Source organism: Poecilia formosa, unplaced genomic scaffold (assembly GCF_000485575.1).
Source record: "Poecilia formosa unplaced genomic scaffold, Poecilia_formosa-5.1.2 Scaffold460, whole genome shotgun sequence".
In the NCBI taxonomy this organism is placed as follows: domain Eukaryota; kingdom Metazoa; phylum Chordata; class Actinopteri; order Cyprinodontiformes; family Poeciliidae; genus Poecilia; species Poecilia formosa.
In genome coordinates this window covers 262,481-276,773 of record NW_006800399.1, presented here as the reverse complement: position 1 = coordinate 276,773, position 14,293 = coordinate 262,481, and the positions used below count along the sequence as shown (strand labels likewise).

The following is a 14,293-nucleotide window of genomic DNA, read 5'->3' as shown; positions in this document are numbered from 1 at the left end:
AATACAAAGTTGACATTCAAAATATCTTTGTTATGACAACTTGACATTAACCAAGAAATCATTTCTGTTTAAACTTTACCTTTAATAACATAAAGTTACCTAATTTTAAAAGTGCAATCAGTAATACTTTTATAAAAAAATATATCCGTAATGATTTCTTGGTTAATGTCAAGCTGTCATAACAAAGATATTTCAAATCATGTGAACTTTGTATTAAAAGTGTCATAATTTACCAAATGACGCTTTATGACAACAGTCATAAATATTCATGAAGGCTTATTCATGTTCATGACATGAATAAGCCTGTGAATAAGCCTCATGACAGTTTATGACACTGTCATAAACTGTCATGTTTATGACAGTGTCATGACAGGCTTATTCACCCCCCTTCAAATAAAGTGTTGCCCTACATTCCAAACACATAAAACCCATTTTGTCAACAAGGCTAATTTGGTCTTCTGAATGCAGATTAAATGATATAAACTGTGCATAATGTCCAGTCCCTACCAGTGGTGTCTTTGTGGAAGCTTGAAGCTGAGGCTCTTTGTCTGCAGAGATCATTGTGAGCACAGGTGTGTCAAGTTACCTTATAGACTTCAGACGGGCCTGAGTGAAAGGGATGGGTGTGCTTGATTCTCTGTGATGTGTATGGCAGTTGGGTGGAGATAGTAAATGCACTCACAAGTGTACCATTTGCTGTTTTAACTTGACACCGACAAAACAACCAAAAATTGTGAAACAGCCCTCAAGTCTTCTTTTTCTTCTTTTTCTGAGGTTATTGGCAGTTTACAATTTTGGTGTATTACTGCCATCAACCAGGCTGAGTTTAATCTACAAGTTTAACTCATCCTATCTCGTCAATATCAATATATAATAATAAAAAAGAAATTAAATTCTCTCAGCTAACTTTGTGTCCTTTAAATACTTCATGAGTGCTTTAATTACACAATGTGACTGAGACTTCCCTAATATATTATGGTTACTGAAATGCCTGTTACTCACTCCATTACATTGTATAAAAGCATGTTCAACTCCTTCTATTTCTTCACAATGTGGACAAGCCCCTGATGGATGTTTCCCTATAACATTTAAACCACTATTTAGACTTGTGTGCCCATTCCTCAGTCTAGTTATCTTTGCTCTTGCCTCTTCATTATCTCATTACTTCTTACAATTGCCTCTTTTTGTATTTATGCCTTCGTCTCTCCTCTATATTCCAACTTTAATAATTGTTTTTATTTCTGTTCTCCTTGATGGGACCATAAGTTTAATTTCATTTGCCTGGACTGCTTCTCCAGCCAAACTATTTGCTTTTTCATTGCACTTGATTCCTATACCAGCTGATCTTATTTTTCTTTGTTGTTGTTTTATGCTATAAATAAAATAACTAACTTCATCTAAAAGATCTTGACGAGTTGCTGATTTTCCACTTTGAAAACTAGCTAAGCAAGACACTGACTTTGAGCAAATAATTCATTTACTGGGTCCTTTGCCTACAGGAACAACAAAAATGAAGCTTAATCGCAGCGCTTTACGACATAGAAAGCAGTTTACGACAAAATGTGAAGACACAATTGCGCTTTACGACAGGCATGTTTCAGTTGTTAGCTTGTTGTTAGCTGGAAAGCTAGTCGTGTAGGATTTCAAATTTAAACACGGTTATATTACGGTACAGGGACGCAACCAGGGAACAATGGATGTTGGAGAACTCCTGAACTATCAGGTATTCACTCTTGTCTTTTATAGCGAATGAATTTTTGTTTAGTGACCGTATCCACTTGAACTGTTTGCAGGTAACAGCTTTGCAGTAACAAACCAGAGAGCAGACTGCTATTTAGAACCGTTATTTACGTCCATTTCTTTTTATATCATCTGTAAATGTCTAATATTAAAAGCCAAATCGGCCATGCATTATTTTAATCGTTCCTAATCAAAATAAACGTTACAGTCAGCTTATTAGCTTGAAGTATTTGCTATAATAAAGAGGTTAAAAAAAAAGTAGAGGTTTTCGCTCATTGTAACTTCAGACAACTTAATTAGATCTACCTGGTTGTATTTATCACGTCATGTTTTTTCTTTCTTTCTGTAATGTCGACAAATATTTGCACTTCATAATTGTATGAAGTGTTGACCCACTCCTAATATTTTAGACTCTTTCTTTCAACTTTTTGGAGTAGTCTATACAGACTTCTTTCAGAGTGAATTTCAAAGCATACCCAGGCTGTTTCACGGTGTTTCTCCCTTCGCTTCGAGTTTTTATATGTGACTGATAAATGTCAGAACACAAAGCTGAAGACGAAGCTGAAGTTGGTTTCCATTTCTGAAGGGCGATTCCACCTAATTTTTCACAACCTTCCGCATTTTTAATTGATTCTAGTTTAAAAAGTACTACACCTAGACACTTAAAACCTGGATTAGATTATTCTCCTCTTCAAGCTGGATATTTAAAACCATGTTTGGGATTTGTGAAACCTTTTTCTGATTGTGAAACTTCGCTTAAAAGACCCCTGCAAAAGATCTTTCCTTCCAACAGCCATCACCATGTACAATAACTCTTTGAAGAATTAGTGAGTTACACCAACATTTACTTTCCCATTGGGATTAATAAAGTGGTTTTGAATTAGAATTGAATTTGAAAAAAGCTGAATGGAACAAGTATGAATAGTAATCTGATCTTTAGTGAAGTTTCACAAATCACATAAAGGTTTCACAAATCCCAAACATGGATTAAAATATTCTGCTATTACAGCAGAATAATATAGTCCAGGTTGGAAATGTCTAGGTGTTGTAGTTTTTTAATTAGAGCAGTTTTAGTGTGATCCAGATGCAAAAAAATGGTGAAAATCGAACTTTGAGATTTCACAAATCAGAAAAAGATTTCACAAATCACAAATATGGTTTTAAATATCCAGCTTGACGAGCAGAATAATCTAGTCCAGGTTTGAAGTGTGTAGGTGTTGTAGTTTTTAAACTAGAGTCAATTAAAGATGTGGAAGGTAGTGAAAAATTGGGTGGAATCGTCCTTTAGCTATTGGAAGCTAGAATCGGAAACCAACTTCAGCTTCGTAAGCTGAAGTTGGTTTCCGATTTGGGAAATGGCTAAAGGGTGATTCCACCTAATTTTCACAACCTTCTTCATCTTTACTCGACTCTAGTTAAAAAACTACAACATGTTGTAGACTCTTCATACCTGGACTATGCAAATATTCTGCTCTAATAGCAGAATATTTAAAACCATGTTTGGGATTTGTGAAACTTTTTTCTCATTTGTGAATCGTCAATTAAGGGCCATTTTTGCCCTTTTTTTTTAAAATTTCGGTTACACTAGAATTGCTCTAATTTCATAACTACAAGTAGTGGAATATGCCTGACAACTCATATATCATTTGACAGCAGATTTTCTGTCATTTGCAGTGTAAACAAGATGGAAAAAGACATTGGGTTTTAATATAGGCCCAGTCTTACTTCTAGTGCCAATATGTAGAATAACCAACATTGGCTGGTAATATTGGCCGACTTGCAGATATATTTTGGATCCCTAATGAAAATACTTTAGTAGCAAGAGAAACTGTGTTGCAAAATGGTTGGCTTACAGGTATAAGATGGAAGTAGACTGAGAGAAAAAGTCAATCTGTTGTGTAAATAAAACTGTAGTTTTCTCTCATTGTACTGTTTTGTGACAAGCTGCTATTTCCTGCAGCTGTGAGTGTTCATAATGGTTTCTGATTAGTTATCTACATATGGTCCAGTTTTTATGTTGAGTGGGTTTTAAGAGGCATTATTTATTATGAAAAACTTGAAGACAATATGCCAAACACTACAATCTGACAGAGAATATCTGGGGGGAGATAAACATTAGGGTGATGGCCTGGCCTTGGCCTGTCGTAATAGGCAATATTTCAGTCATTCAGTTAATTGCTAGATGAATTAAAACAAACTCAATAATTTTGATTGGCCTGAATTATTGTTTTTGTCTTCTCCTCTTTAACAATTAGATGACAGAAAGTCTTCAATCGGGTACTTTGGTCTTAACTATCCACTTTTTTTTTGAAAGCCGATTTTGTTTATAGAAAATTTTGTTTATTATTTAAATAATGATTATTATTATCTTACTTTTTGTTGTTAATTTATTTTAGATTTTTAAAATATTTTCCAGTTCCAGTGTTAAACGTTCATTAGAATTTTAAGTTTATGGATCTTTCAGAATGTGTTCTTGCATCACTGTGCCATTATGTTACTAGAAAATGGCCTCAAAACAACATTATTGTTTATCGGAATAATTTCAGGGAAAATTTATCTTGCAGCAAGAAGTGCTATCGGATCAGGCCTACTTGGAGCTCATCGTAAAAGTTAGATGGACAAAAATACCAGTGGAGACATGCGAAAGACTTGTCTGCAATCAGAAGTGTTTGGTTGCCAATAATGGGATTCCAGTCAGAAAGAAACCTCTTAGTAGTATAAAATAATAAATGTAAATTTAAATGTTGTTCTCCTTCAGCCTGACAGAGGAGCCAAGCGCCCAAGGGGAGAGGATGGAGGAGCTGCAGGAGGAGATGACAACTCCAGAGGAGGGAAGCAGCAGAAAGGTGTGGGACCCAGGGAGGCAGCCAGGTTCAGGGAGGTGGGAGGAGGAGGAGAAGGAGGAGCTGAAATGAAAGAAACCGAAGAGCCGACTGGAGACAGGAAGATGATCTTAGAGAAACTGATGGACCAGGATGGGGAAGAACCAGAGGTGAGCAAAATTACTATTTCAGTATTACAAATATTACTATTATTTGACAAAATTCATATGTAAAGCAAAGTGAAGCAACACATCTGTTGCAGTATGCATTTAATGCACCCAACATAAAAAATAAATGTTGTCATCATCAAACCTGTTGGAGTTAAGAAATGAATTTCTGATTAATAGGCGATTGATTGGTGCATCATTAGTTTGAAATGGTCTCAAACTTCTGGCATTTTCTTGTTTTTCATTTTCTGCTTTTCTCCATCGCACCAAACATAGATATTGTGTGATTATAATAATTGTCCTGGTGAAACACAATAACTACTTATGATTAAGTACTTGTATGGCATAAACTGTGTAATTTTGAATGACTCTACTTTCTCAAGTCATTTCTCCAGCAGGCCTGTCACGATAACATTTGTGTCTTGCTGGATGATAAATTGTCCCAGTAATTATTGTGATAAGCTAATATTGATTTAAGACCATTTTCTAGTAACATATTGATTATTGCATAATAATGCCAGTTTATGCTTTTTAAAAGATCAATGAATTGTAATTTTGTAAGCAGCACTTAGCACTGGAACTGGAAGATATTTTAAATATCCAAAATAAAACATGACAACCAAAAAAAATACATTTAACATAAATAAAAACCATACCACACTGAAACCATAAATAAAATGGATTATGAGGTCTCTGTAAAAAATGTTCACCTTCAAAAAGTATTAATCATCAGAATGGATATGATTGAACTCATTTTAATTGATCATGTGATTAAATGATTCTTGGGAGGCTTACTCTTCATTCTTACTCTGGTCCTATTCTTGAGGTTAATCAATACTGCACACCTAAGCCTTTTAAAAGGTCAAAACATTTCATTTTCAGGTGTGTTTTTTTTCTGCTAACCACTTTCACTGTTTGGGCAGAAAGTGAGATTTTTTGCTAATATTCATAGCGTTATTCAAGTCCTAACCTCTAATTTCACACCAGTTCTTTGCACATATCCTGAAACTATTCCCTGATGGTGGAGATGATATGAAGGAAAATGACTTCAGGTTCAAATACATTCTGCTGGGGGTTTTCGCTTGTAAGTTTAACGATTAAATGTTTACTGGGGAATTTTAAATCTAAAAGTCGGTTCCTGTGTTCTTTAATCTTCCTGGGTCAGCAGAAACTCAAATTGAGTCCTTAACATTCTCTAGGCGGGTAAGTTAAAGTCAACACAATATTTAAATGTCTCCTATTAAATAAATCAATAGTAGACATTAAATAATCATTTGATCTGGTTTATTTGATAATAAATAATTTGTCTTACTGTCTCAGTAAGACAAATTACTGAGACAAAGTACTTTAGAAAATCAGCTGTTGGTTTCATTCAGTTCACCAGATAATAAAGACAATAAAGATGTTTCTGTCATTTGATTGACTTTGTGTGAAATTGCTTTTCTTCTTTTAAACAATTTATGATGGAATTTAAAAATAACTTATTTAGAATAGCACTGTGGTTATTAAACTACATTATTCAGACATTGTCTGTTCGTATCTTTTTAGCTGTATGTACATCAACACAGGAGCTTTGCGGTTCCAGTACTTTGGATAATGTGTGTGTGTTGTTCATGCTTATAAGTAACAGGATTCAATCACATCCAAAACACAACAGAGAAATAAGTATCTGATGCTGGTTTTTCAGGTTTCCCTACTTACAAAGAATAAAGAGCACTGTAATTTTCTTCGTAGGTACACCTCAACTTAAGACAAAATGTAAAAATAATCCAGAAAATCACTTTGCATGGTTTTTAAATAGTTGACTAGCATTTTATGTAGTGAAATAAGTATTTGATTGCCTAGCAACCAGCAGGAGCTCTGGCTCTCACAGTCCTGTTAGTTCAGCTTTAAGAGTCTCTTCTATCCTCCACTCATTACCTGTTTGAGATCGTTACCTCACGTATTCCAATGCAGTAAAATGTGTGATTTTTTTATATTTTCTTATGTTTTTTTGGAGGGGAGAATTATTATCTTTTTTTTTAGATTTTGTCTCTCACAGTTGAGGTGGACCTGCGGTGAAAATTGCAGACCTCTTCATTCTTTGTAAGTAGGGAAACTCAGCGGTGTATCAAATACTCCCCCACTATATCTACTTATTATTGGAGGTTTCTTACAGAGTCTGGAAAAAAAATATTGAATTTAAAGTATTTTCCTCAATCTCGAATAAATATGAAGAATAAAATGTATTTTTAAACTTCTTTCTTTGCCGTATTTTGTTAGTTGGTGTGTCCGTCTGTCAGCCCATTTCTTTATCCACCAACTGTCAGTCCATCCTTCTTTACTTTACTGTCCATTTATGTAATACCTGACCTCTTTACCAGTATCTGCTGTAAACTCTTAGTTAACTCTAGTATTTCTGACTTTTAAAATAGGTCAAAAATAGGCTGAGAGCGCTGGAAAAATCTGCAGTTTAGTCATGAAAAATGCATAGAAAGCCTGAGGTTTGGAGATATACCTGTTGTTTAATTTATCTATTTTATATAAAAAAATTGTCTGTGTGAAACCCTGAACAGTACCGCTATTTTATTTGCAATACAATCCAACTTTTATAGCTTTTTCCATGTTTTAGTTTTGCTCGTTTTTCAGGTGAGACCTAAAAAGTTACTGAAACAACCACAAGAAAAAGGAAACGGTTCAGCCAGGAGAATTTCTGGTGTCACCGATGCCATCATCATGTGTAGGACATTTGAAAACTGCCACCTCTATAATTACGTTCCTATAATCCCACTCTGCAGCCTTTTCAAAGATTCCCACTGTCAAGAGGTACTCAGAGTCAAGAGCCGCATTGTTCCATAATGTCAACCAGTTGAAATGTCCTAACTGGTCATTATCTGCCCAGCAATTTATGGCTTTTAAGCCATCAGGAGGTTAAACGGATTCCCTTCTTCAGTGAAATATCCCCCAGATTGGGGGAAAAAAAACCTGTGCTCCTCTCACATAATTAAGGTCACCCTGATGGCTCCTTTGCTATTGCAACAGCTGCTTCAATAAAAACCTTTTTTTTTCTTTCCCTCCATGGTCTTTTTTTCCCATCTTTTCTTTCTCACTCCTGCACTAATCAAACAGGCAGAGCCAGTTGACGAGAGCTCAGTGAAGAAAATGATTCTGACCTTTGAGAAAAGGTCGTACAAAAACCAGGAGCTGAGGATAAAGTTTCCAGACAATCCAGAGAAGTAAGACCATCACTAATGACGCATTTTGGTTCACTTCACAGTCACACACTTTGTTTCTTTGCAAGTTAATGTGTAATATGATCCATTTGGACAGAATCAAAAGCGTCTGGTAGCACATTTTCCTTTTGTTTTTGATCAGGTTTATGGAGTCAGAGCTGGACCTGAACGACATCATCCAGGAAATGCATGTAATCGCGACGATGCCGGATCTCTACCACCTGCTGGTGGAGCTTAACGCCGTCCACTCGCTGCTGGGCCTCCTGAGCCATGAAAACACTGATATCCTTCTGAATAGCTATTGAAGAACACATCAGTGTTTATTGTCTTCCTCCCGGGTCGTTAAGCTCCATTGATTTCTGAAGAAACTGATGCAATTTGTCTGTCACAGTTATTGTCCCAGATGTTGTCTCTAAGCTTTTTACAAATCAGGATACAATAGCTTTACAGTATTTGTGATTTAATGAAATTTAACACATCACAATTAGGGCTACTGTTATTCATCTATTGACAGATTCTGCAGATTTTTCATGTAAGCACGTAAGCTAATTTTATACAAAACGCATAGAAAAATACAAATAAATACATTTTTTAATAAAATAAACATGGCCTAAAATGCAATGGCATAGCTTTCCTTTAGTGAATGCTTGGTCATTTGTAGCAAAGGATGCATCCGCAGCTAAGAAAATGAAACCAGACGAAGCGTAAGAATGGAAGAAGCCATTTAAAAGAATGCTGTATTTTATATGACGTTTTCAGTTTGTTTACGCCAAGAGAGAGCGAGATGGCAGATAACAGGAATACTGAACAAAGTAAAGCAGAGGTGTTCAATTTTATCCTTTTGAGCTTTCAACCAGGTAATATCCCGGATTTAGAAATACTGGCAGCTATTTGGAAAAAATCCATATCAGAAAGAAAATACACATTGAGTTTGATGGCTTTTGATTGCCAGTTCACATCGTTGTATAGCCACAGCAAGGCAAAGACCCACCCAAAGTCTGATCTCATCTTTATTGCCAGATGGACCACAGAGACAATCCTGACTCCCACCTCATGAAGTGTCCCTCACCTCTTGGAGGGGATGATTTTATGGCAGGAAGGAGAACCGATAAGGATTTCAGGAGAAACTTCTAATTCTTCTTTGTCAGTTACTCATGGGTGCAGGTCAAATAAAGGTGCAAACTACATTCCACACGTCAGTCCTTTAAGACAATTGCCAGATTAAGCATTTTACCCAAGATGTCTTCAGGTCTCTTCTGCTATCACAGCTGCAGAAACATCTAAACATTATCTGGAAACTTCTTTAAAGGAAAAACGCATCTTACAGAAATACAAAAACAAAGCAGATATAATCAGTAAATAAATGGTAAAAAGTATCATCAGTTCCATCAAAAATGAAATGAGACTAAAGATGAAATTTTCTATCACAGTAGTCATAAGATTTCTTATACAGTCAAAACATTTCCAGGACAAACCTGTTTGTGAAACAGAATTTGAATGAAACAACTCCACTTTTGGTGAAAATCAAAACAAGCATACAGTACAGGTGCAAACTCCTCATTCCAGCTGTCATGCAATGAAATAAAGGAGTGATGATTTCAGCTTGTGGTGCTGCCACCAGGCCTGAATACCATGCAGCTGAAGCTAAAGTCATCCATACATGTGACACCGTCCAATCGACACCTAAAGCCTGGCTGGAATATGATCTTGAAACAGAATAATGACGACAACAAGTGTGTAAAGGCTGTAAAGGGAAAGATTTGAGATGCTGCTGTGGCCCAGTTCAAACCCAAACCAAAGACTAATTAAAATACTGACTGAGAAACCTTTAGACGGTTTGTAGACAAATAACCATGTAGTATAACTAGTGTTGCAAAATGTGTCTAATGGTAGTCTCCAGACATTTTTTCTTTCAGAAATTACTAGGAATCTGAAAATAAGTTGCAGTTGCAGTTTTGTCATTAATGGTTGAAAACATTTAACAAGAGAGACCAAAAAACAAAATAGAAACTGTATCACTAAAGAGGCAGTAACATGTATTTCCAGACCATAAGCATCAAATAAATCTCAGTTCGTAACTGATTATCAGCAAAGAACAAATGTCAACAGCTGATAAACAGAAAAAGTAAACAACAAAAAAGAGTAAAGTAGTATGGAGGCTAAAAGTAGTAAAACATGCTGAGGAACAGGAGCTGTAGCTTAGCAGCCACGTGGAAAATCCTCCGTGTTGTCGTTGAAGACGGAGAATTAAACTTCCTCTTGGCTGCCGTTGTCACCATGGTCAGCTTCGTCACCACAACGATACAAAACTTTCCTGCATTTTCTCTAACATGGAGGAAATCTCTTTCATATTTTATTTCTTGGAAATATGCAGCGACCCCAAGACGTTAAATTCAGCAATACTGATTGGCCAAATACTTTTTGTTTTCCCCTAAAAACCACACATGATTGGCTGTTTAGCTATGTCTCAGGAAATCTTTAGTGTAGCGAGGAGAAATGATAGGAGACTGCCTGGGGAAATGTGGAAATAATTCAGATCGCACATCGGCACACAATATTAAGGAAAACTGACATTAATAATACAATTTTGTTTCATATACATAATAATGCTATATATAATTTTTAGAGGATCTTCCTCTCCATATCTCAGAGTGTGGCATCAGTTTTTAACACTTCCAAAGCATTTCATCGTGTCAAGCAGGGATTTAGACCTGATCAATCACTACATTTATTGATTAACCATTTGAATCTTTTTGAAGTTCCATAGAACTTTAAAAGTTCTATGGAACTTCAAATCCTTCTCCTATTTGAAGGACAGCTTTAAATGTTAATTTCAATGTAATCATTTTTATCCTCCCCATAAATGTAATGATGAAAACGTGTTGTAATAGTCTTTATTTTTCTAAACGTCAACCACATGTTGCCATAGCAGTGGTGGACCTGCTGCAGGAGCTGACGGATATTGACACACTCCATGAGAGTGAGGAGGGAGCCGAAGTCCTCATTGACGCCCTGGTGAGTTCAAAATTGACATCAGTCTTTGTTATTGATCACTTGACTCTCACTGGATCAATACTTAAGTTTTTGTGCTTTGGATCCAAACTAGACAGAGAAAAATTGATTACTTGGTCATTGTTAGTGAATACAAAATAGGACTTCTGTTTTGCTCTCATTGACATTAAAATGTTTTTTTTTTAGTTTAAACTTTTTGGTTGAAGTCTTAAGCTAGTTTTTATTTATAACTTTATGATGCTTTAATAGGGCTCTAGTTTTTTTTCCCCCTTTTTTACAATAAAACAGTATTTTTAGCTTCTCCTGCTTATTTGACTTAAGTCTGTGAACCAAGCAGATACCTACTCAATAGGAGCATCAATATTGTTGATATCCCATTATGTTTTCACACAAAGGTCAGACTGCAATAATGTTCAGTTCTACCTTTTAACGGAGGAAGGAAGTGATGGGTGGTTCTGTAGCTTTTCATCTAATATTGTCTGTCTTGTTTGTTACTGCGGGGACTGACCCCTTATCTCTGCTGGCTCACAGGTCTGAGCTGTGAGGTTGAACACTTTTCTTCTGCAGGTATTCAGTTGGCTCTGAGTTACTGGAGTTTGCACATGCAGATGCAGGTTATTTTCTGACTTCAGTGTCGTCTTCTCTTTTGCAAAGCTTCCTGTAGCACCAGCACACATTCTCTTTTTTTTTTTTGAATCAATACATGTCTGTGGTGTGTAACTTTAAAAGAGTCTGTGCTAAACTCGGTGATCCAGAAAGGATCTACATTGAAGATTTATTTGACATTCTCTTTGAAAGTAGCTTTTGTATTCTTGTGACAGTCTAAAAATAAATGCCATTGCTTTTCATGGTGGATGTGAAAATTATATTTTGATTAACATTTTAACATATGCAGGTTTGGATTCTAAAGCCGGTGTCACTCGGTTTGGTATTTGCCTTGTCTTTGTCTTTTAGTTAATAACTTTTCAGCACCATTTGTCTTTGCATCTGATTTGCATTTGGAATATGATTTCCATCTGGGCAATATTGTTAAAGATTTTATATTTTGCTAATTGGCACCCACCACTGACCAAATGTGGATAAAAGAATAAAGTGGCGTGTAAATAGGAGCAATGCACCTGCCACTGTGGCGGGTTGACAATTTGAACAGAAAGAAAAAAGCTTCATTCAGTTTGAACTTCTGTCCAAGGAAGGGTAATTCTGTGCGATATGCATATTGTGTACAGTTTAAATTTAAATAGTAATAATTTTGGAAAAGAAATATCCTTTACTGTCATTCCATAAGGAAATTCAGAAGCAGCAACATCAAGATAAAGATAAATAGAAACACTAATCTTAAAAAACAAAAAACAGACTGTACAGCAATTGTACATTTTCTGCACTAAACATATTTTTTGAAGATCACAAAATTATTATTGTAGTTGCTCTAAATCCTGGCTGTTGTACTTGACATGTGACTGCTCCCTAAATGAGGGCACTCAGTCTATGGGTCATGTCATGTTTTCTGTTGACTTTCTGGTTGCCTATCAGAACCAGCGTTTGGGCTCTAATGCCTTTGGCTTTTTCAATATAGTTTAGTTTTATATTGTTGGGAATTTTTGTCTAATTCTGTCAGTTTTAATTAGTTTTTGTGCGTTTTTGCTAGTTTTTATTGGTCATTAGTTTGATATTGTTTAGTTTGAGGTTTTATTAGTTACAGTAGTAGTTTTAGTTTTTTCATACTTTGCTTAACGTTTAGGTGATTAATTCCAAAAGGTCAAAGTATTCTATTGTTATTATGTATATATAAATTGGGTAATGAATACTATACAGAAGATAACATTGAGGACAAATTTACTGTTATTGTTTAACAGCCAGGTGACTGGTGTTTTCTCCCAACTTGTGTTGTCGTCATTTTACAGACTAGTGTTAGTGCCACCAGGAGGATTTTAGAGTCCTGACAGCTAGGCCTGTCGCAATAAACGATAAATGAATCGATAACGATAAATTAAACCTATCGACCTCATTTTAATTATCGGCTTTATCATCTCTTTCTGCCTTTTTTTCTTCCTATTGATGACACTGAATGAAAAAAGGCTCAACTCCGGTGCTCTCCACTGACCCTCCCTTCCTCATTTCCTTAGTGTAATGTCCAGCGCACACGGCAGGAGTTGTCGCCGATTGTCAGCCCATTTTCAAAACCTGAGAGACACATTAGCCGACAGAAGTCCTAGGTATAACGGTTTTGTTCGTGCCGTGTGTTATCCAGCCACACAGCCATTATTTTGGACTTGTGCAGTGTGAACTATTGCATCAGGTAGTCAGATGTGCCCATCTTCTCCATTTAAATCTAGTGATTACTGAAGGCCAATATAGTATACAGACTTCATAATCTGCACTCTTTTGGTTGAATGCAATATTTATTTCCACTTTGGCTTCATGTTGTTTACTTTTTATTCAAGTACATTTTTTGTTAATGGAGACTGAGAATCCATTTTATTTTTGTTTTTGGTTGTTTTGTTTATATAGTTTATCAGTTCCAATGTTATGTGTTGTTTTGAAAATAAAGTGTATCTATCTATGGCAGGAAATACCATTCATTATTATGTCATTTCCATTAAATCAGTGTCAAAAGGTCTTGAAACAATATTATCGTTTATCATAATTTATAGACAATTGCTCGGCAAAATTTATCGTGACAGGCCTACTGACAGCTGACTTAATCTGTCTGTGTGGAGGGGACAAAATCAGTTTCACATCAGTTTGAAAGGCTATGAAATACATTCATTAACACAAAAAGAAAGGAAGCTATTTTTCTAATTTCTGTATGTTTTAGTTTGTTTCATAAACAAAATATAAAACAAACTAAACTAACTATACTATAATTTATGGTAGTTATAGTTTTTCCCTAATAATTACAGTTTCTATTTATTTCAGTTAACAAAAATGTTTGCACAATTTCAGTTTATTTGTTTTCTCTGTTATGAATGTTTTGCTAAGTTAACTAACCTTGATCAAACATAAAAACTAATAATGAGACAGTAGATCAAGATTTCTAGCTGAAAACATTTTGTGTGACTAAATTGGTTTCTTTCATACTGTTGGGTGAGACAGCAGCTCAGCTTGCTTTGCCAGCCTCTCCAGGTGGAGGTATAATATAAATGCAGTCCATTTACCGCCCAACGGAGCGCCCACAACCTCACTGTTCTTTACAGCTTCTTTGAAGGGATGCCGTTTGAGGGCAGCGAGGTTGGTTGGTTGACTCTATAACCCAATTTGATGTTAGAGTAGACCTAGAGGTTGGTTGGAATCAAACAGTTACCACCCCTGATGCAGTCTGACCACATGTCACTGTTTTTGA

The 14,293-nt window shown here is 35.7% G+C and overlaps 1 protein-coding gene across 1 annotated transcript in view; it reads left to right on the top strand.

Moving 5' to 3' along the window:
• The first annotated feature begins 1,565 nt into the window (after nucleotides 1-1,565).
• The window catches only part of ctnnbl1 (catenin, beta like 1), a 92,353-nt gene continuing 79,625 nt past the window's right edge, over nucleotides 1,566-14,293 (top strand). Inside the window, exons 1-5 of the mRNA XM_007577922.2 lie at nucleotides 1,566-1,723; nucleotides 4,499-4,732; nucleotides 7,838-7,944; nucleotides 8,084-8,223; nucleotides 10,859-10,956. Of these exons, the coding sequence (XP_007577984.1) occupies nucleotides 1,694-1,723; nucleotides 4,499-4,732; nucleotides 7,838-7,944; nucleotides 8,084-8,223; nucleotides 10,859-10,956 (609 nt within the window). The 5' untranslated portion in view covers nucleotides 1,566-1,693. The remainder of the gene's footprint in view (nucleotides 1,724-4,498; nucleotides 4,733-7,837; nucleotides 7,945-8,083; nucleotides 8,224-10,858; nucleotides 10,957-14,293) is intronic.